The following is a 21,701-nucleotide window of genomic DNA, read 5'->3' on the forward strand; positions in this document are numbered from 1 at the left end:
TGAAATTAGACAAGGCATTCTGAGACGGTGCGCGAAACACTAGAGGAAAAAAACGACATACGCTTACAATCTTTAAAGAACTGTTAGCGAATAGCCTTCACGTGCCGTAAGGAGTCATGTTCTACATTGATTCCCATTGAAGCAGCGTGAATTTTTTCAGACAGTCTTGTCAAAACGCTGCCTGGCACGTTGGCCAGCACAGCGACAGCCGCGCAACGAGAGGAAGCAGATCATTTATGATACATTCTTGATTTTTGTCGGTGTTGCGGTCTATTTTTCATCTATATAAGTATTCCAGTGTGGCTCGTTTGGTATTCGCTATAGATCTGGTATTCTAAATAATGAAATGACGAGGATATGTTATATAAGGCGAATAGCGGAGATGAGACCATACAGAATTTAACGTCAGAAAGAAACGCATACTTGCCTACTGTTCTTTATGGCACTTCTTGTCAATTTATAATTTGAATAGGGCGGAAGCTATACATATAATTTTGACTAATGTTGTGATACGATAGTATTTTTTGAGATATCACATTTATAATTTAAACCTGCGTGGTTGATAGCTGGACGTCTACATGCTGATCGACCCGGTATTTTGTACATTTGATTTAGCTAGGCGGCTAATAATCTTGCTAGCACTGATGATGAGGTAGCTTAGCTATCCATCGGCTTTGTGAAGGGGAATTAACCAAATCTAAGTCAATTTTCATGGACCAGATTAATTGCAATACCGCATTTGTTATTGGCCATTAGATCAATACGTTTTGCAGTTCAGCAGAGATATTTGGTTTGATTTTTGAAGGCCTTACTCAGTAATAAAGCTGTCTTGTACAGTATGCGACATGGGCCCGTGTCTTAAATTAGAAAACAAAGAATTAGGCTACTTGAGAGGTTAAGCCGCTTACAGTCTTTCTAGCGTTTTTAGGCTAGCCAGCTTGCTCTGTAGCTTCGCGTAAGGAGAATACGCGGTCTCTGTCCTAATTGGGATCAGTTTTCCAGCCGTTCTCCGTTCTCCCCCACAATGGATAGTCGTACCGGGGATGACAGCATGAGCGACGGGGCCGTAGAAGTGGAGCCCATGCCGGGCTATGTGGACTTCATCACGAAAGCTTCTACCGTTATGTACGGTGCGTTTAGAGACTGTAACACGTGCGGACTGGAGCTCTCCAAAAATACACTTCTGGATAACGCATATATTACGTGGACCGAAATTGGCCTGTTCTTCTTATGCGCCGTTATGTGGACGCAGATTCGACGGGGACTGACAGAATGTCTGTTCAAGGTAGGTTGCTCGCTTACGGTAGCCCATAGGTACATACATTGCTTTCTCAAACCAGCTGGACTGTACCCGTCCATTATAAATATATTATGTTATTGAAGGTGCAGAAGCGTCGATCTCGTTTTCTAATTATAGAGGCCCGTTATTCGAACACTCCCGCATTAATGCGGCCTTTATGATGGTCCGGAGCCTGTTATCAGTGCCACATGCTTCAAATACAGTATAGTAATACTGAAATAAAATAATCATAGTATCAAAATGTAGTTTAAACGTAGGTCCCACAAGTCCACCCACTGTCACCAAAACGAAAAGTGACCCCCCCCACACACACTCGCATAATTAATTGTATTCGACTCAACAGATGAGTAGCTGTTTAGACCGAGTACTCATGTCAGGTGAAAGCTACCTCAAGACACGAGGAAGAAATTCATTATTCCTAAGGGATCCTCTGTGTGTGTGTGTGTGTGTGTGTGTGTGTGTGTGTGTGTGTGTGTGTGTGTGTGTGTGTGTGTGTGTGTGTGTGTGTGTGTGTGTGTGTGTGTGTGTGTGTGTGTGTGTGTGTGTGTGTGTGTGTGTGTGTGTGTGTGTGTGTGTGTGTGTGTGTGTGTGTGTGTAAGATAGAGACAAACAAGCAGATGAGAGAACTTGTGTGTGTGTGTGTGGGGGGGGGGGGGGGGGTTATGCTGTAGGTCAGATTAGATGTGTTACCAGGTTTAAGGTAACTGATTGAGAGAACAGCAATGGAAACCATTCACCACAGCAAATGTTTCTGTTGGATAATATAACCCCTCCAAGTTACTAAGCAGCAAACCGACACATGTGGCAGGTAGTCAAACAGACTGTTCACACTGATAGGTGGGCTGTGGTAGTAGAGCTACAGCACATGTACCCCCTGATAACCTGTGTGTTATCTTCAGGTCATTGTGACCCTTCAGTCATTGTGACCCTCCCACGTGTTGCGACAGGTTTACCTCATACAAAAATAAAGTGAAGCATTTTCTTTTAACCGTCGGGCTGTCTCAGACCCCCCACAGCGCGAAGGTTAAAAGAAAATGCGTTTTATTTGTTTTTGTATTGGGTAAAGTTGTCGCAGCACAACGATGGGTCGTTGTGAACCTCGCGCGTGTGTGACCTTCGGGTCACAATGACCCGAAGGTCACACACGCGCGAGGCTGCCTGACGAGTAAATCAATGAGTGTGAGATCTACTTTTGTTGTTTCCATATATGTGCAACCACAGCACAAAACTCTGGAACCATCTCAGAAGCATCCGGACCGTGGCATGTGCCGGCTCTGATAGGAAACAGGAGGGAACACCTAATCGGCATCAATCAGACGTATCAGCGTTTCCAGGGCCGCGTTTTTCATTCTTGGAATAGCAGGACTACCTCTTGCCCATATCCCTTACACTGCACACTTTTGGACAGATATCGCTATCAATCCCTCAATGGCTCCCTCTCTCTATCTCCCTCCCTCTTTCCCTCTCTCTCTCCCTCTCTATATCCCTCTCCCTCTCTATATCCCTCTCCCTCTCTATTTCCCTCTCTCCCTCCCTCTCTATATCCCTCTCCCTCTCTATTTCCCTCTCTCTCTCCCTCTCTATTTCCCTCTCTCTCCCTCTCTATATCCCTCTCCCTCTCTATTTCCCTCTCTCTCTCCCTCTCTATATCCCTCTCCCTCTCTATTTCCCTCCCTCTCTCTCTCTTGGACTCTATCCCTCTCTCTTTCCTCTATTTCTCTAAGATCAGTTTCAGCTCCCTGCTGTAGGACAGGACAGGAAGGGTGTCCTGCCTGAAGCTGCTCAGAGAGATAGGCCTCCCTGACCGGATGACACACACACACCAAGGGGCCAATCGCTAACCACGGTTCTCTCTGCTCCTCCAGGGAAATAATGTTCCTCACAGCCATCTGCTTTGCTGTTGGGATGGTGGGGTGGGGTTAGGAGGGACACACAACCCAGCTCCAGCAGGCCTGTGTGTGTGTGTGTGTTTTATGTGGTAAGGGTGTGTAGACTAATGGTCACATGTGCAGGCCAGACTAGAGGCAGACTGCAGAGGAGGATTCTGGTAGTCTCGGCTGTCCTGAACAGAGAGATCTCCAGGCCAGATCGCATGCATGCATGCATGCGCGTGTGCGTTTCATTCACTGCTGCAACGTTCGGCGGCGCCACGGAAACGTACCTGTGTTCCTTCGACAGTGGTTTCTGTGGGGTGTTTGCTAAGCCACACGCTAGCTGTAATGCCTCACACAGGGAGTGTCAGGTGAGTGTACATCTCCAGGCTTTCATCAGAGAAGAATGGATCACCATCCACTTCCGTAACATGTCAGTGTGAGCATCCTGTATAACATAGGAAGGAACACAATATGCGCAGCCCTCACTAATTAAAACACTTATACAAAAGTGCTCTTTAAATATTGAACCTGTCAGGAAACAATGCATCAGAGCATATCAGACTATTCTGTTGGTAAAAGAGCATACCAGATTGTGTGTGTGGGGGTGTGTGTGCCCGCGTGCACAATCAGGTAAGGTTTCAAACAGTGCAGCTGGACTGAGTTGGATACATATTTGTTTTTGGTTCAAATTGAGAATTAGATCCGTAGTCCGTAAACATTCAAGACGAAGAAGATCAGTTTACAGCTATTTGTCAACATAGGACTCAAGAATCAGTCCAACCAACCTGGTCTGGCCTGGCCTGGTCCAGCTTGGCCTGGCCTGGCCTGGTCCAGCTTGGCCTGGCCTGGCCTGGTCAAGCTTGGCCTGGCCTGGTCTGTCCTCTCCTTTAATCTCCAGTCAGATGATAAATTCTGCGTGTGTGTGTCTGTCATACAAAGCGGTTCTGAGTGAGAATGTTCCTCTGCTGTTCTCATGCGCACACAGGATGTTCCCAGAGAAGAACCCTGCGGTCTTCTGTAGATCAGAACAAGGATACTGTGGCGACAGGCACGGGGTTCACACATTTACACAAAATGCAACAGGAGAAGTAATAAGTATGTCATAGATTGCGATATCCACAGTAGTTGCAGGAAGAAAAAGCCTCAGACCCACAGCACAGAGCACTAACAGTTAGACTTCGTCACATGTAGGTGTTAATTTTAGTGTAGATATTATGAAGTTAGTGTACAATATGTGTAAAAGTGTATGTAAATATCCCACCATGACCAGAGTTTGGTGCACGTGTTAGATTCGCTTCTGATTCGGATACTGACTGACACAAGGGCTTTCACAAAGGCCAGCTTGCAGAGGTTGCTGTTACTTTCGAATATTTACGAGTGCGTTAGTGTTTAGGGTTTGTCGCTATGTGTTAGAGAGAGAAGTGTCTGCTGTTGCAGTTTTCACTTCCTGCTCGAGGACAAGTCATGCAGTGGCTCTCGCTCTGGACCTTGGAGCTGGGGGAAGGGGGAGTCAGGTGGCTGAGCGGTTAGGGAATCGGGCTAGTAATCTGAAGGTTGCCAGTTCGATTCCCGGCCGTGTCAAAATGACGTTGTGTCCTTGGGCAAGGCACTTCACCCTACTTGCCTCGGGGGGAATGTCCCTGTACTTACTGTAAGTCGCTCTGGATAAGAGCGTCTGCTAAATGACTAAATGTAAATGTAGCTAGCGAGCTAGTGTCCGGCAGATTGTAACACCAGTTCTCCATTGCGTTGGCCTGCTGTTGGTCTAGGCTACCATGACTACCCACAGGGAGAGAGTCCAAACCAAAAAGTTATTTTTGTCTAGACCGATGCTAAGAACATCTCTCCTCCTCGGAAATGGTCCTCACCTGAACTTCTACAGCCTGATTAGATGACCCTGTGTTGCCTCCAGCCCAAACTGGCCCTGTCTTGACCTGTCCTGCTCTACAGTGTCAGCACCCAGGCTACTAGCCCGGACATGATGTAGAACACACTTAAAATAAAACAAGATTTGATTGGATTAAGCAGTGTGTGTGTCAACAGCCAGCCCACATGCACTGTCTTGCAGGCAAATGATGATACACACTCAGATGCAAGCGTACACCACACACACACACACACACTTAGCCTTGCCATCCGATGGAAAACCCATTAGGATTCCGATTCAATTTAATTTAGTAGCTTTCTCTCTATCATATCTCTGGTTGTCTAGGTTGTAACCTTGACCACAGCATGACAGGACTGGGGGATCTGTGTTCGTTTCTCCCTCCTCTCCTCCTCGCTATCTCACAGATTGACATCTGCTTAGTAGACAAGCAACACATTGTGTTTGTCGGACTCTGAGGCAGCGAGATCTGACTACAGGCTACTGAAGGACAATATGTGAGAGAGAGAGAGCGTGAGAGAGAGCGAGGAAATGGCAGCTCATTGTCTGCTCAGCGGCCTCGTAGCCGATGGCTCCTCACTCGTGGAAGTAAGTAAGTGTGGCCATTGAAATGGAGAGCTGGTCGGTCACTAAGGAGTTCCTCTCTTTTTATAAATGGCTTCTCTGGGCATCAGATCCGCTTTATTCTGTGGTGGGCAAGTTAGTCTCACCCCCATCCCAAATACACACTCGCTTTCGGCCCCTCGTTAGCTGAAGGAGCTGGTACATACAAACAGAACAGAGGAAAGGAGTTGCATTTTTTTGTAATTGACATCCGTTGTTGTCCTGGCCGTTTCCTCTCCCTCGGCCTCTCTCTCTCTCCCTCGGCCCCTCTCTCTCTTTCCCCCTCTTCTCTCACTCAATGTCACTCTCTCTCACTCTCTCTGACTCTACTCCCCTTCACTCTACTCCCCCATTAACTACTTCTGGCTAGTTTCCATCTCTCTCTCTCCACTGCACCCCCCCCCTCTCTATTCCCTCTTCTCTCTCTCTCGCTCCCTCTCTACCTACCTCTCCCCTCTGCCCACCTCTCTCTCTTTTTCTCTCTCTCCACTCTCCCTCCCTCCGTGTCTCCCTGTACCTCCATCTTTCCTAACCACAGCCCATCTGGCAGCTGTTACAGATCTGTGCTTTAAACACCTTCCAGCCTGTGTACTAGTCAGCCCAGACAGCAACACATGACCCTGGCCCGGCCTTAGGCACAGACCTGGGATCAGTCCAGACAGCAACACATGACCCTGGCCCGGCCCCAGGCACAGACCTGGGATCAGTCCAGACAGCAACACTTGACCCTGGCCCGGCCTTAGGCACAGACCTGGGATCAGCCCAGACAGCAACACATGACCCTGGCCCGGCCCCAGGCACAGACCTGGGATCAGTCCAGACAGCAACACTTGACCCGGCACAAACAGGTAACTATACAAACAGGCAGACAGACAGAAAGGGAGACAGACAGGGAGAGAGAGAGAGACAGGCAGACAGACAGACAGGCAGAGAGAGACACAGGCAGACAGGCAGAGAGAGAGACAGGCAGACAGATAGGCAGAGAGAGGCAGGCAGACAGACAGACAGGCAGAGAGAGAGACAGACAGGAAAAAGAAAGAAGAGTATGAAAACCTTAGTCTTGCTTCCTCGTTCCTGTTGTGTCATGTGGTCTAAGCCCTCCTAATGGAATCACTAATCACTATCTAAGCTTGAGATGAGATACGGGCAGGTGCGCTAATCATACTCTCACACACACACAGTGTGTGTGTGTGTGTGAGAGAATTGTGACCTCTGCAAACAGACAGGGAGGCATGCAGGTGGGCTGACGGACAGGCCTGGACGCTAACCACCCAAGAGGACAAAGATCTTAGGCTCACTTCCTCGTTGCAGTTGTGCCATTTAGTCTGTGCCCTCCTAATGGAATCACGAATCACTTTTTATCTGACGCAGGCACCTACACACATCACGCGCACACACACACACACGTACATGCACACAGTAATTGTACACACAACAAGTGTGACCTCTTAAACCACAGCTCCGCCCCTCCCCTCTCTTAAGTGTTGCCAATTTTCTGCGTGCTGCATTATGAATGACAGCCATATGCCTGCTGGGGGGGGCTTATGTGAATAACAAAGAAACACAGCCGGTCTTGTTCTCTCTCACAAAAAAACCCTCCTTCTCTTCAATCTGACACGTTTTGATCTTGAGAAATTCTCCACTTTTCCGACGAGATGGAGAGACGGTTTCCAAAGAGTCGAGTTTCATCCCAGAACTGCTCCCAGTGGTTCCTCCTGCTGTCAGATCTGGAGGAGGAGGGGGCGGAGGAGGAGAAGGAGGAGGGGGAGGAAGAGGAGAGGGCGGAGGAGGAGAAGGAGGAGGGGGAGGAAGAGGAGGAGAAGGAGGAGGGGGAGAAGGAGGAGGGGGAGAAGGAGGAGGGGGAGGAAGAGGAGGGGGCGGAGGAGGAGAAGAAGGAGGGGGAGGAAGAGGAGGGGGATGAGCCAGGACGGGGTGATGATTGACTGCGGCTTGTCCCTCTTCGTTAACCTTCGAACCTTGACCTCTCTCCTGATGGCAACACGCCACCATCGAGAAAGAGTGGGAGTATACAACTCCGGTACAATGTAACTAGTGTCAAGTGTTCTTAAAATACCATATGATCAGCAGATATCACAAGATATCCCTTTGGCAACACAACATGAAGGACTACCCTGCTGATGAGTTCATGAACACACACTGGTAATATAATATGCTATCTCATAAAGATTGCCTGTTGTCAATATGGAAAATAGGACCTAGCTTTTGAATAGCTGCAAATGTCCATCCGAGTCAAATTATGCGAATAAACCCTGTTCTGTCTGGGACGCATACTAGGAGGCTGTGTACGACAGTACAGGCCCTGGGTGAGAGACAGTACAACATGTGTCTGAGCGTGTGAGCGTGTGATTGTGTGTGTGTGTACTCCTGCTCTCCCAAGTGGCAGCTCCAAGTCTAACAGGAAACACAGAGCTGACAGAGAGTGTTGTCCCAAGAGGAGGAAAACATTACTGTACAGCGTCAACATGTCTTAAATCATTAAGACCGTGTGTGTGTGTGTGTGTAATCCTCTAATGATGTCCCAGCACTTTAGAGCGGGTTCATTTAATCTCACCCGAGAGACAGCCAGGACAGGAAGCTCTCGGTTAACGTCTCCTAGGAGACCAGGTAGAAGTCTCAGAACTCTGACACACACACACACACTCAAACACACACACACTGGAACACTCACATACACTGGAACACACACATGCACACTGGAACACACACAAACTGGAGCACACACATGCACAATCAAACACACCCACACAATCCAACAAACACTGGAGCACACACATGCACAATCAAACACACACACACACACACAATCTAACAAACACTGGAGCACACACATGCACAATCAAACACACACACACACACACAATCTAACAAAAACTGGAGCACACACATGCACAAAAAAACGATGTATCATGATGGAGCAGACTGCTTCAGACTTGTGTGATATGTCTCCTGTAGTGTCAAAACATATTTCCTGCTGTTTGAACCCGTGGCTGAGTTTTCTTTGCAGATGTTCTGAGTCCAGACGGTCAACACACACAAACGCACAGGGTTACCAGGTGTACAGTTAGGGGTGAGGGGTTGCAAGACTTCATTTCCCAGCATGCCTCACAGCTGTCAGCTAGAGGGGGGTCACAGCTGTGACCATTTCACGGGGTGTTTGGGACAGAACAGGGGCAGATGGGGGGGAGGGGGGGGAGGGGGGTGAAGGAGGCTACAGGGCTCTGGTTCCTCCTTGATCTTCTGTCTGTGGGGGGGGGGCTTTTGTTCTCCAGCTGTCCCAACCCTCCCTCTCTCTCTCCCTCCCTCTCTCTTCCCCCTCCATCCCCACCTCCCTCCCTCTCATTCTCTCTCACTGAGCCATATTGAACCAGTCTTGACTTGATGGCCTATTTGAGTCCCTTATATAACACATCACTGTTTCCCTGTAGCCTCGCTACACCCTCACCCCTCTCGTAAAGTCTGTGGGGGGAGGGGGTGACTGGTGGAAGGAGGAGGAGGCAGGAGAGGAGGGGTGAGGAGGCAGGAGAGGAGGGGTGAGGAGGCAGGAGAGGAGGGGTGAGGGGGCAGGAGAGGAGGGGTGAGGAGGCAGGAGAGGAGGGGTGAGGGGGCAGGAGAGGAGGGGTGAGGAGGCAGGAGAGGAGGGGTGAGGGGGCAGGAGGGAGAGGAGGGGTGAGGGGGTAGGAGAGGAGGAGGAGGCAGGAGAGGAGGGGTGAGGAGGCAGGAGAGGAGGGGTGAGGGGGCAGGAGGGGTGAGGGGGCAGGAGAGGAGGAGGAGGCAGGAGAGGAGCGGTGAGGGGGCGGGAGAGGAGGAAATGGGAGGAAATGGGATAAGAGCAGAGGAGGGAGGGAAAGGGAGGAAGGAGAAAGGGCCGCGCTGGGATTCTGGCAGAATGTGCCGTTGCCAAGGGAACCGCTCGGTTGTGAAAGCTTTCCCTTTCTCTCTTTCTTTCCCCCAGTATCTGTCTTACATTCTCCACCTCTGTATCTCTCCCTCTCTGTCTGGCTGGAAATAGGCTACATATATTTCTCCCTCTCTCTTTCTTTCTCTCTTTCTCTATATCTTTCTGATTGAAAGGGAAGAGAAGGGAAGAGAGAGAGAGCGATGAAAGGAAGAGAGGCACTCATATACATTGGAAGAGAGGGGGAGGGAAGTGGTATATTGATAGGAGAGAGAGAGGGGAGAGGGGCGAGTGAGAGAGGCAGAGATGAGATGGAAACAGATAAAGAACAAACATGGACAGATAGACACACACTGTCTCCTCCACACACTGTCTCCTGCACACACACTGTCTCCTGCACACACATTGTCTCCTCCACACACACTGTCTCCTCCACACACTGTCTCCTCCATACACTGTCTCCTCCACACACACTGTCTCCTCCACACACACTGTCTCCTCCATACACTGTCTCCTCCACACACACTGTCTCCTCCACACACTGTCTCCTCCACACACTTTCTCCTCCACACACACTGTCTCCTCCACACACACTGTCTCCTCCACACACACTGTTGGCTTGTGTGTCTGCTGCACTGCCCTTGAACTAGCAGATGGAACTGATACTGTAACTTCCATACACTGGCAATGCGTCACTGTAGTCTCTGTAGCCTTTATGGACGTGGAGCCTATCTAGGCTAAGTAGGCTCTATGTGTGGCATATCTAGTCTATTTGTATTCTATCTAAGTTATGTAGGCTCTATGTGCAGCATATCTAGTCTATTTGTGAAGTCTGTGTGTAGTTTATCTGTATATGAAGCTACATACACACACTCACATCTCAGTGAACACCAGGCAGAACGAATAGGTGATGTATTAGAGAGGATGTGTAGGTCTGCGCTGTGTGCGTGGGTGCTTTGCATACACATATTGGATGGTGTGTTTGTTTTACCTGTGTGTGTTTTCTTTGTGTGTGTGTGTGCCAGCATGGTGATGATAAGCCTAATTGTGTGGGGGTTACATTAGCCTTCAAGTCAGCAGGCTCAGTGGAGAAGACCAGGCCGATGGGGGGGTTAGGGAGGGCGGGTGAGGGAGGGGAGGGGGGTTGTCGGGGCTGACAGCCAGCCTCTATAAATAAATCGTGCTCCTTGGGAGGGAGGGGGGGGGGTAGGAGGCGGGGGGTGGATATCCTGCCTCTCTCAGTCACATGAGTCACCAGACACATGCAGAGTCACTGTGGCTCCTCTCAGCCAGTCACCTGCCAGGGTGCAGTCATGTGACACGACATGCCTGCCTCTCTTTCACAGCGTGTGACGACCTCTCTCTCACTCTATCTGTCTCTCTCTGTCTCTCTCTCTCTCTCTCTCTCTCTCTCTCTCTCTCCCTCTTTGTCTCTCTCTCTCAGTCTCTGTCTCTCTCTCTCAGTCTCTGTCTCTCTCTCTCTGTGTCTCTCTGTCTCTCTTCTGTCTCTCTGTATCTCTCTGTCTAAAGAGGGAGAGAGTCAGAATGAGCACGAACAACAGAGGAGAGATAGAACGAGAGAGAGAATTAAGGAGGGAGAGAGAGATACATAAAGGACTTCAGAGAGAAAGAAAGAACCAGAGATGGATGAGAATATCGGAAGTGTCCTCAAAAGCACCTCAAAAGGGTCTATCAAGTGTGTGTGTAACCCGAGTGACAGGTGATTCAGGCGTGTCAGTCGACAGGGCCCTTTCACTTTCTTGTCTCGGGTTACCGTGGTGATGGAGGGAGGTGTGTTGTGGCCAGTCGGCTGTCGGCTGCTTCCTGGATTTGTGTGTGTCCGTGTAGGTGTGTGTTTCTCTCAGGTGTGCGTGAGTGTGTGTGTGTATGTCCTTGAGGAAGTTTAGGGGTGTGTGTGTGTGGAGGTATGCATGCATGTTATAGTGTGTGTGTGTGAAGGCGTATGTGCATACATGCGAGAGTGTGTGTGGAGGTATGCATGTTATAGTGTGTGTGTATGTTATATTGTGTGGGTGTTATATTGTGTGTGTGTGTGTATGTTATATTGTGTGTGTGTGTGTGTATGTTATATTGTGTGTGTGTGTTATATTGTGTGTGTGTGTGTGTTATATTGTGTGTGTATGTTATATTGTGTGTGTGTGTTATATTGTGTGTGTGTGCGTGTGTTATATTGTGTGTGTGTGTGTGTTATATTGTGTGTGTGTGTGTGTTATATTGTGTGTATGGCTGTGGCTCCTCTGTCACGGAGGAAAGATAAGGAGTAGAGCTCTGGTTTCTCTCTGGCAGCAGAGTGGAGATCAGCTTCAGTCCTCCAGGCTAGGGTTCCGCTCGTCTCCTCCAGCACAGCCTCACAGGGTCCTGGGTTCTAGGGAGAACCGGCTGAAAAGGACGGGAGGGGGGGGGGAGGGTTAGGGTTAGGGGAGGGAGGTTGTAGCTTATCAGGACAAGCAGATAAGGGGGGAGGAAGGGGAGGGGTGTTTCTACAGGGAGGTCTGTCGAGACAAAGCACGGCCCTCTGGGAAAAGGCTTCTCTTCTCATGATGGGGTCACTGGAGTTCACACACACACTCACACACACTCAGTCACACAGTCACAGACATGCAGTACCACAGGAAACCACTCTCTCTTTTTGTCTTCCTGTGTTTTCTTCTGGCAAAGCAAACCATAAACGGACACGAAGAGATTTACCCAAGAGGGCTTTCTCCAGCTGTCACTCATCTCCCTCAGGTCACATGGTAGCCTTGTAGATCCCGCCCCCGTCTCAAACACACGTTTTTTATTGGCTAGAGAATGACTTCTATTAGCGGTTTCCACTGCGTCTTTACATAATGCTGCTACGAGCTCAACATTTCAAAGCCTATATTTCCAAACGAGAGTAGCTGACTTCTGGAGTTTCCACAAAATAACATGACAATAACAACAGCGTTTCTGCACATGAAGCATATTTCCTAAGTGCGCTTCCCTCTTCCTCTAGTCTCTAGTCTAGTTTGGTGTCGTTCGTCCCCCTCACCTCTCTGTCTTTCTGTTTGGTGTCGTTCGTCCCCCTCACCTCACCTCTCTGTCTTTCTGTTTGGTGTCGTTCGTCCCGCAGCCTTTCGGAGAGCGGTGCAGCCTGCAGCCTAGAGATACAGCCAAGATGCCAGAGAGTGCGTGGAAGCTGGTCTTCTACTCCATGTCCTGGTCCTACAGCACCTACCTGCTGTTCTTCTCAGACTACACCTTCTTCCACAACCCCCCCTCTGTCTTCTACGGTAAGGTTGGAAGGGGTGGGGGGTGGGTGGGGTTGAGGTGAGGTTAGGTTAGGGCTGGGTTGAGTTAGGGTAAAAGATGTGATGTGTGGGTTTGGAGTAAGGATTGGGATGGGGTCAGGTTAGGTCGGGTTGTTTAAGGTTTCGAAAGGGTTGGGTTACGTTTAAGGGCAGGTTGAGGTTGAGTCGGGTGAAGCAACGTTAGGTTTCACTGTGTTAGGTAAACACAGGCTTCGATAAGACAGGAGAGGCTGGGACCCGGAGAAGTGTGGCTTATTGATTACACCGATTAATATTATCGATTTCGTCACCTCTCCTTGACAGAGATTCATATCCTGCCTCCGTCTGTCTTAGCCTGGTCTGTCTCTCTCCAAGGTCAGATTCCCCAGTGCAGCAGAATGCAGATGTATTTGTTTGAGTTGTCCAAATGCAAATCACTTGCATCTCTGGATGACAGACTGCATTTTGACTGTCTGGGGGCAGGGTTAGCTAGGCGGCCATGGTATGTGCTGAGTTGGGCGTGCTGTACCCATATGCACAGCAGCTTTGACCAGCAACCAGTGAGTGAGTCAGGTGGCTGAGCGGTGAGGGAATCGGGCTAGTAATCCGAAGGTTGCCAGTTCGATTCCCGGTCATGCCAACTGACATTGTGTCCTTGGGCAAGGCACTTCACCCTGCTTGCCTCGGGGGAATGTCCCTGTACTTACTGTAAGTCGCTCTGGATAAGAGCGTCTGCTAAATGACTAAATGTAAATGTAACCAGCGGGTGTGTCTCAATAGTTACAGAATGCCCTTTGCCCTGTTTTTCCTACCAGGAGAGTGAGAAACTGGGTAGGAAGGGTGTCGAAACTGTTTCTTCTTTCTTCACTAAGAAGTGGCGGTGAAGAGGAGGAGGGAAGGAAGCTAGTCTAGAGTATTGAGACTCGTCCTCCTTCTTAAGTTCTGACCGCAGCCTCTAAACCCAGTGACTTTTATTACTCCTATTCAAATGGCTTATTTGTGTTTTATATGTTGATATTTGCATGATTTGATTAGTTGAACTGAAGAGGCCAGCCTGACATGATCTGGCACATGCCTGAACACACTAAACGTGCCCAGTCCTTTTCACGCCTCCCCCCATCCCTCACCCCCCTCGCCCCACGCCTCCAACTGTCAAAACACATTGTTTTCACACTATATAAACCGACAAACTGACAGTCTTTCATCCCTAATTGACCTCAAATGGTCTGTGGTCGGCCATCGCTCTGCTGTACAGCCCTGCACAGCCTGTCTCATGGTTAGGTGTGTCAGGTGTTTGGTTTGTGTCCATCTCCATCTCCCTTATTGCAGCTGATAATAGCCCCTAATAGGCCATCATTGGTCGTGTGAGAGGCTCACCACCTCTCAGGCCTGAGCAGAGAGAGAGACAGAGACAGAGAGAGAGAGAGAGAGAGAGAGAGAGAGAGAGAGAGAGAGACAGAGAGAGAGAGAGAGAGAGAGAGATGAAAGGGAGAGAGGCACTCATATATATTGGAGGAGAGGGAAGTGGTATATCGATAGGAGAGAGAGAGGGGAGAGGGGGAGTGAGAGAAAAGTAAGAGGAGAGGAGAGAGAGGGGCAAGTGAGAGGAGAGAGGCAAGAAAGGAGAGAGATGGGCGAGTGAGAGAGGAGAGAGGCAAGAAAGGAGAGAGGGGCGAGTGAGAGAGGAGAGAGGCAAGAAAGGAGAGAGAGGAGAGAGGCAAGAAAGGAAAGAGAGGGGCGAGTGAGAGAGGAGAGATGCAAGAAAGGAGAGAGAGGGGCGAGTGAGAGAGGAGAGAGGCAAGAAAGGAGAGAGAGGGGCGAGTGAGAGAGGAGAGAGAGGGCTCCGATTCCTTCAGTACTCTCATCTCCCTTCCGTTGCAGCCAGCAGAGGATTGTACCTCTCAATCTTTAATGATGGAAACGTCTGATCAATAAACATAACCCTGTGTAACTCCATCCCTGGGGAGCGCAAGTCGCCCAAACTCCTGAGAGAAAGTTTCCGTCCACCTGTCTGTCTCATTTGTCTGTCTGTCTGATCTGTCTGTCTGTCTGTCTGTCTGTCTGTCTGTCTCATCTGTCTGTCTGATCTGTCTGTCTGTCTCATCTGTCTGTCTGTCTCATCTGTCTGTCTGTCTGTCTGATCTGTCTGTCTGTCTCATCTGTCTGTCTGTCTCATCTGTCTGTCTGTCTGTCTGATCTGTCTGTCTGTCTGTCTCATCTGTCTGTCTGTCTCATCTGTCTGTCTGTCTGATCTGTCTGTCTGTCTCATCTGTCTGTCTGTCTCATCTGTCTGATCTGTCTGTCTGTCTGTCTGTCTGTCTGTCTGTCTGATCTGTCTGTCTGATCTGTCTGTCTGTCTGTCTGTCTGATCTGTCTGTCTGTCTGATCTGTCTGTCTCATCTGTCTGTCTGTCTGATCTGTCTGTCTGTCTGTCTGTCTGTCTGTCTGTCTGTCTGATCTGTCTGTCTGTCTGTCTCATCTGTCTGTCTGTCTGTCTGTCTGATCTGTCTGTCTGTCTCATCTGTCTGTCTGTCTGTCTGTCTGTCTGTCTGTCTGATCTGTCTGTCTGTCTGATCTGTCTGATCTGTCTGTCTGATCTGTCTGATCTGTCTGTCTGTCTAATCTGTCTGTCTGTCTGTCTGTCTCATCTGATCTGTCTGTCTGTCTAATCTGTCTGTCTGTCTGTCTGTCTGATCTGTCTGATCTGTCTGTCTGTCTAATCTGTCTGTCTGTCTGTCTGTCTGTCTGTCTGTCTGTCTGTCTCATCTGATCTGTCTGTCTGTCTAATCTGTCTGTCTGTCTGTCTGTCTGTCTCATCTGTCTGTCTGTCTCATCTGTCTGTCTGTCTGTCTCATCTGTCTGTCTGTCTCATCTGTCCCTCTGTTGCAGAGGTGCCTGAAATACTTTTGATCTGACTTCTTGTCTGTCCTCTACAACCTGATACTCTGCTATGCTCTGCTCCCCTCTCCTCTCCTCTCTTCTCCCCTCCTCCCCTGACTGGCTAGGCTATGCTAAGCTAGGCCAGAACTCAACCTGACTGGCTATGCTAAGCTAAGCTAGGCCAGAACTCAACCTGACTGGCTATGCTAAGCTAGGCTAGGTCTGCATACTGAGACCTGTGTGTGTGTGTGTGTGTGACTGAGAGGGTTAGTGTGTGTGTGTGACTCCAGCCCTAACCCGTGTCTCTCCTGTCAGACTGGAAGAGTGGCATGACGGTGCCGGTGGACATCGCCATCGCCTACCTGATCCAGGGCAGTTTCTATGGACACTCCATCTACGCCACGGTCTACATGGACGCTTGGAGGAAAGACTCCACCGTCATGGTGGTTCACCACGTCATCACCCTGGCCCTCATCACCTTCTCATACGCCTTCAGGTAGAGACCTCCCCCTTCCCCCTCCTCATCCAGCCTCACCTTTCTCCATCCAGCCGTTTTACCTCACGCATTCTCACCACACCTGTGTGTGTGTGGGTTGTGTGTGTGTCTGTGTGTGTGCAGAATGCTCATCCTCTCCGTATAAGCCTTTGTGCGGTAGGGAACGTGGTCCTCAAACGGCCGCGTGCGATGCGGTGTCCTTACACAGACACCCTTCTCTGCTCTCTCCTCCACACAGCAGGGTTCCTCCAACACAATTCCAGGTACGGCATGTACCACCAGGAACCACAGAACGTTCTGAGAAGGTGTGTGTGTGTGTGTTTTCCCTTCCCCAGATACCACAACGTGGGGGTGCTGGTCCTGTTCCTCCACGACATCAACGACATCCAGCTGGAGTTCACCAAGCTGAACGTGTACTTCAAGACTCGGGGGGGAGGGTATTACCTGGTGCACGACATCCTGTCCAACATGGGCTCTGTCAGCTTCAGCATCACCTGGTGGGGCCCTGCTCACACACACCTGGAAACACACACACACACAACTGGAAACACACACATATCCCTACAAGTCAGCACACAAATTCACACGCAAACAAGCATGCACCCGCACCGCACATACATAGAGACTGGTGGTAGACATGAGGGAGTTTAATCTGACCCGACCCCCCCCCCCCCCCCCCCGGCCTTTTCTCCTCCAGGTTCTGGTTCCGGCTCTACTGGTTCCCCCTCAAGGTTCTCTACGCCACCTGCGTCCACAGTCTGCAGTCCGTGCCCAACATTCCCTTCTACTTCTTCTTCAACTGTCTCCTCCTCTCCCTGCTGCTGATGAACGTGTACTGGTTCCTGGTGAGTCACCCCCTCGCCCCCCCCCTTTGCCCCCCTCCCTCCCAGCCCCGTCAGACTTATTTAATGCCTCCACCACATCCTTTTGCTTCGCCCAATTAAATAACAAGGTTAAATTAGGTTTTAGTTTCAACGCAAAGATGGGCGTTCATCACAGTCGATTTTTAAAGCTGATCTGTGTCACAAACCGTCTAAGACCTGTCACCTTCTACCCCCTGTGTGTGTGTGCGTGTGTATGGTGTGTGTGTGTGTGTGTGCGTGGTGTGTGTGTGCAGTACATCGTGCTGTTCGTGGTGAAGGTGCTGACAGGCCAGATGACGGAGGTGAACGACGTGAGGGAGTACGAGGACGAGGAGAGCGCCCAGCGAGCAGCTGCCATCGCGGCCAGGGCCTCCGCCTTGCTCAACGGGGCGGCCGAGGATGACGATGCTGGACATCGCATCTCGGCCCAGGGGTGAGGAGAGACCACACACACACACACACACATCTCTGCCCAGGGGTGAGGAGGCGTGTGTGTGCAGACAGATGTGTGTGTGTGCAGACAGATGTGTGTGTGTGTGTGTGTGTGCAGACAGATGTGTGTGTGTGTGTGCAGACAGATGTGTGTGTGTGAGGTGAAAAAAGTATCAGTGCCTTTACGTCTGTTAGGTCATTCTAATCCTAGTACACACACACACACACACACACAAGGAACTCCTTCCCCTCCCCCTCGCCGCATGTCACTATAATCTCAGATGTGCTTCATCAGCACACCGCTGCCCTGATCCTCTTCAGACCAGCCTCAACCACACACACACACACACACACACACAGAGATGCTCCCAGTGTTGGGTAACTATCCCTGATAGATAAACAGATAGGATCAAAGACGCTCCAGTGAGCAGATATGGGTTGGTGTGATTGGAAGGCCCATGTGGCCTTCATGTTATCGCCTGGCCTTGAACATTAGTTCTGTATCTGATACTACACGGTAATCGCTCAACACCTTGACGAGGGGCAATCTCTTTCTCTTTCCCACCCCCCCCTCCCTCCCCCCCCCCTCCCTCCCCCCCTCACACAGGAAACACGTGCAGAATGGGGTCACCAAGGAGAAGCATCTATAACGACCCCCTGGCTGCCCCCTACTGGCGCCTCACCATGAACGCAGCAACACCGGTTTCACTAGCTTGTTCCACACTCGGTTCCAGGTGACAAGGGGGCCGTACCAGGGCCACAAACAAGCTGACGCAAACAAGCTAACACATTACCATGGTGACGTGTTTGTCACCTTGTTTTCATTCTCATCCTCAGTCGGTTCGTGTGTTTTTTTAAACGTTTTTGTTTGGTTCGAGTTCAGCACTGTGAATGTTCTTTTTAGGCGACCTAGGTCTAGTATCAACATTAACGTTTCACAGGAAAACAGTTTGTCCGCGCCAACGTCCTAGGGTAGGCTTGTAAGACGTGTCACCACCATAACAGCCCTCTCACGGACTGACAAACACAGACAGACAGACAGATAGACAGACACACATACAGACAGACAGACAGACACACAGACAGACAGACACACAGACAGACAGACACACAGACAGACACACAGACAGACACAGACAAACATTGATTCTGTAGACATACAGGGCCAGACCACGATAGGAAACTTGAACATGCTGGAATAGAACGTGTTCGTAGTCACTTGCCACTGTCTCCATAGGGACCAGAGACCTGAACTGGCTTCAGGAACCTCTGTCCTCTACAGCCTAATATGGGCGCTGTTTCTTCCCTTGCGCTCTAGATCGTGCGACTTAAAGGCAGAGTAGGACTCTGATCAGGAAGTGACGTATAATTACCCTTAACGTCCACCGGGGGGGGCGTGAGGGGGCACAGGAATGTGCCGGGGAACGGTCTCGTTTTCACAACATGGATTGACTTTCATATCATTGCAAAGATCGATAGCAATCTCACTTGACATCCCTCCTTCCTACTGTGGTGTTAAGGGAAACGTTTCACTTTTCTTTTTGGTCCTCTCACCTTTGTTTTAACTTTTTTTAATTAGATTTATTATTATCTTTGCTGTTGATACGTAGGCATTGGAAAAATGTGCTCGCATTCCTGTATGGAAAATAACGCTGTCACAATATCTGTTTGTATAGCATCTGTTGTTGCACTGATATGATAGCAGACAAGCTGACTGCTGGTTTAATGACAGCATATAGCTGAAATTGATTGACTGGGTTGTCTATCATCCTTATTGATTATGTTGAAAAACACATGGAATTGACTGAAAACCAATATGGGGGTTTTAAGGTTTAGTGATCATGTGAGAAAATGGCCCTTAAGTTGTGTAAAGATAAAAATCCAATAAGGTTAAAAGAAAACATATATATGCACATAATGGTATTCAGGAATGCATGACATTGGAATGGTTTTGGACTTATGCTATGAAGCCGTCTTAAAAACACAAAAGAAGAAAACAAAAATTATACTATTAGCTACGTAATCTTAACTTCTGTCGGTGTGCTGAACTCATCTTCAAAGGGAACTACTCATTCACACTGCTGCCACGCGCAAGTATGCTCACACACACACACACACAGTCACACACATGAATACTCATACACACATGCCCTACACATCTAAGTGTACACACACACACTCTCAGTCCATTCCTGACTGCCCATCATTCTCCTCTCTGCATTACAATGTGCTCCTCATGGATGTGTGTGTGTGTGTGAGAGCGGCAGCACTCCAGTCATTTTTTGCTGGTCAAAAGGGGTGCAGACCTTCCTTCTCGATCAAATTCAAGCTCTTGTGATGAAGAACAGCATGCTTGTGCTTGAACAGGCCACAGATGTTGTCCACGCTCGCTCACTTGTCGCCCGCTCGGCGATCGGGAGTCCTTGTTAGTCCGAGGACGTGTCTTCCAACACCCTCCTGCTAACTGGCTAGCAACCACAAAGCCGGGGACGTAACTAGCTTCGATTTTTCATTAGACATTATTGTTGTTGTTATTATTATTGATATTATCATCATCGTTTTTTTTTTTTGAATTGCTGCTGTTTCTGAGAACACTGTTTGTAGACGGATTCTGTTATGTATATTCCTTCTTCCCTCCGTGTGTGGGTGAAACCGGGGTCAGGCTGTTTCCAGAACAGTTGGGGCGCACTTGATTTAGATCAGACAGGACAATAAAACCAACAAATCCGTCTCTGAAGGGTAAATCAAGCGCATCCCAACTTGTTTCAGACGGCAGACCCAAGTGTGATGTAAGTGGTTAGTAACCGTATGTAAAGACACGGAAGACCGCAGAAGTAGATCGAAGACCACACGGATCGTAGCCTAACCCCTCCGATGGGTCAGAAGAGCCCTGATTTTTTAATTCCCCATTATTACTTCTTTACACATCTCATCTGAATATTACTGATTTCATGTGGCAGGGGATGGTGTCAGATATCCAGTAATGTTCTATCAGACAATACATCAATAAACAACAGGAGGGTGTTTTGGAGTTTCCTGATGTAGCTGTTCTGTCAAAACATTTCACACACCCCAAGCTCTTCCCTAAGTGGAGTGAACTTTGACCTTTTCCTTGCTAAAATGTGTGTTGTGGGATCATATGCTGGTCATGTTGTCAAAAAAACTTTGTCTTCAATCGAGTCTTCCCTTCTGAAGAACAACTCCCCAACACAAGGTAGTTCTGATGGAGGTTGTTGCGATGCGTGTGGTCTCCAGGTTGCTATGGTAGCGTCCATGAAAGTGCGCGTGTGAGTTCTATCCATCTCTGCCCCGATGTCTCCCAGTCTGTCTCTACGCAGACAACATGCACATTGGAAATGTGAGGTGAAACTACTCACACCAAATTAAACAGTTAAACTCCCGCTTGAGAAATTATGTTTTTTTTTGTTGTCGTTCTTGTTTGAACGGGGAAAATAACACTGAAATTGTGTAATAATAGTTAGTAGTTATCGAGCTTTCTTGCGATACAGATTTGGCAGTTCTTTTCTTCAGCATTGAATACAAACGTACTTTATGTCGACTTGATGAGGTTTAAAAAAAAAAAAAAAAAAAAAAGAAAAAGTGGAAACATGCTGAGAGGAAGTACGATGCTATGCATTTCCTGTTTGGTAGTGTGTATTTAATGCTTTGAGAATGTGCCAAAATGTTGACCAAATCACCAAGAAGTGTTCTGGAACCTACATGGTGATAGAGAGACTAGTGAGGGAGGGAGAGGTAGTAATTAAGGGGCACGGGCCCTGCAGGTATTTCTGACAAATTGCACTGTAATTTATTACTATTATTTTTATTGTTCTTGAGTAAAAACTAGGAAATAAGGGAGAATTTGGGAAATGGGGATTTTTATGAATTTCTGGAAGTGAAGAATCAAATTAAGTATGACGTGAATCTTTTTAATTAGAAAGTTGTATTTGAAGAATTATGTTTTGTTGGACCACTGACATTGTTGTTAGGTCTACCATTGCCCCACTGGTCTCACGATAAGAGTTTCAATCAGACCGCTTTCTAAACCGGACCACCAGATAACCACAGGTACTTTGCCCTTTTTGTAATACAATTTTAGTAATTTCATTCAACCAGTGTTATCATGTTTTTTTTTCCCCATAAAATAAAACATGTAAATTGCAAAAGAAAGATCTGGAGTCCA

General features: G+C 48.7%; 1 protein-coding gene across 1 annotated transcript; it reads left to right on the plus strand.

The window, feature by feature from the left end:
* The first annotated feature begins 130 nt into the window (after positions 1-130).
* cers1 (ceramide synthase 1) lies at positions 131-21,688 on the plus strand. The gene is made up of 7 exons (XM_067229607.1): positions 131-1,285; positions 12,691-12,850; positions 16,043-16,223; positions 16,559-16,720; positions 16,921-17,068; positions 17,341-17,519; positions 18,126-21,688. The coding sequence occupies exons 1-7, from the start codon at positions 1,025-1,027 to the stop codon at positions 18,166-18,168; spliced, it is 1,134 nt and encodes a 377-aa protein (XP_067085708.1). The 5' UTR covers positions 131-1,024; the 3' UTR covers positions 18,169-21,688.
* Positions 21,689-21,701: the final 13 nt, after the last annotated feature.

The sequence above is a fragment of the Osmerus mordax genome, chromosome 26 (genome assembly GCF_038355195.1).
Source record: "Osmerus mordax isolate fOsmMor3 chromosome 26, fOsmMor3.pri, whole genome shotgun sequence".
NCBI lineage: Eukaryota > Metazoa > Chordata > Actinopteri > Osmeriformes > Osmeridae > Osmerus > Osmerus mordax.

Excerpts from the sequence above, each read along its gene's own strand:
- cers1 (XM_067229607.1), top strand. The coding sequence starts at position 1,025 with ATGGATAGTCGTACCGGGGATGACAGCATGAGCGACGGGGCCGTAGAA. Across the intron at positions 16,224-16,558 it reads ACCTTCTCATACGCCTTCAG|ATACCACAACGTGGGGGTGC; the intron begins GTAGAGACCTCC and ends TCCCTTCCCCAG. Across the intron at positions 17,069-17,340 it reads TGAACGTGTACTGGTTCCTG|TACATCGTGCTGTTCGTGGT; the intron begins GTGAGTCACCCC and ends GTGTGTGTGCAG.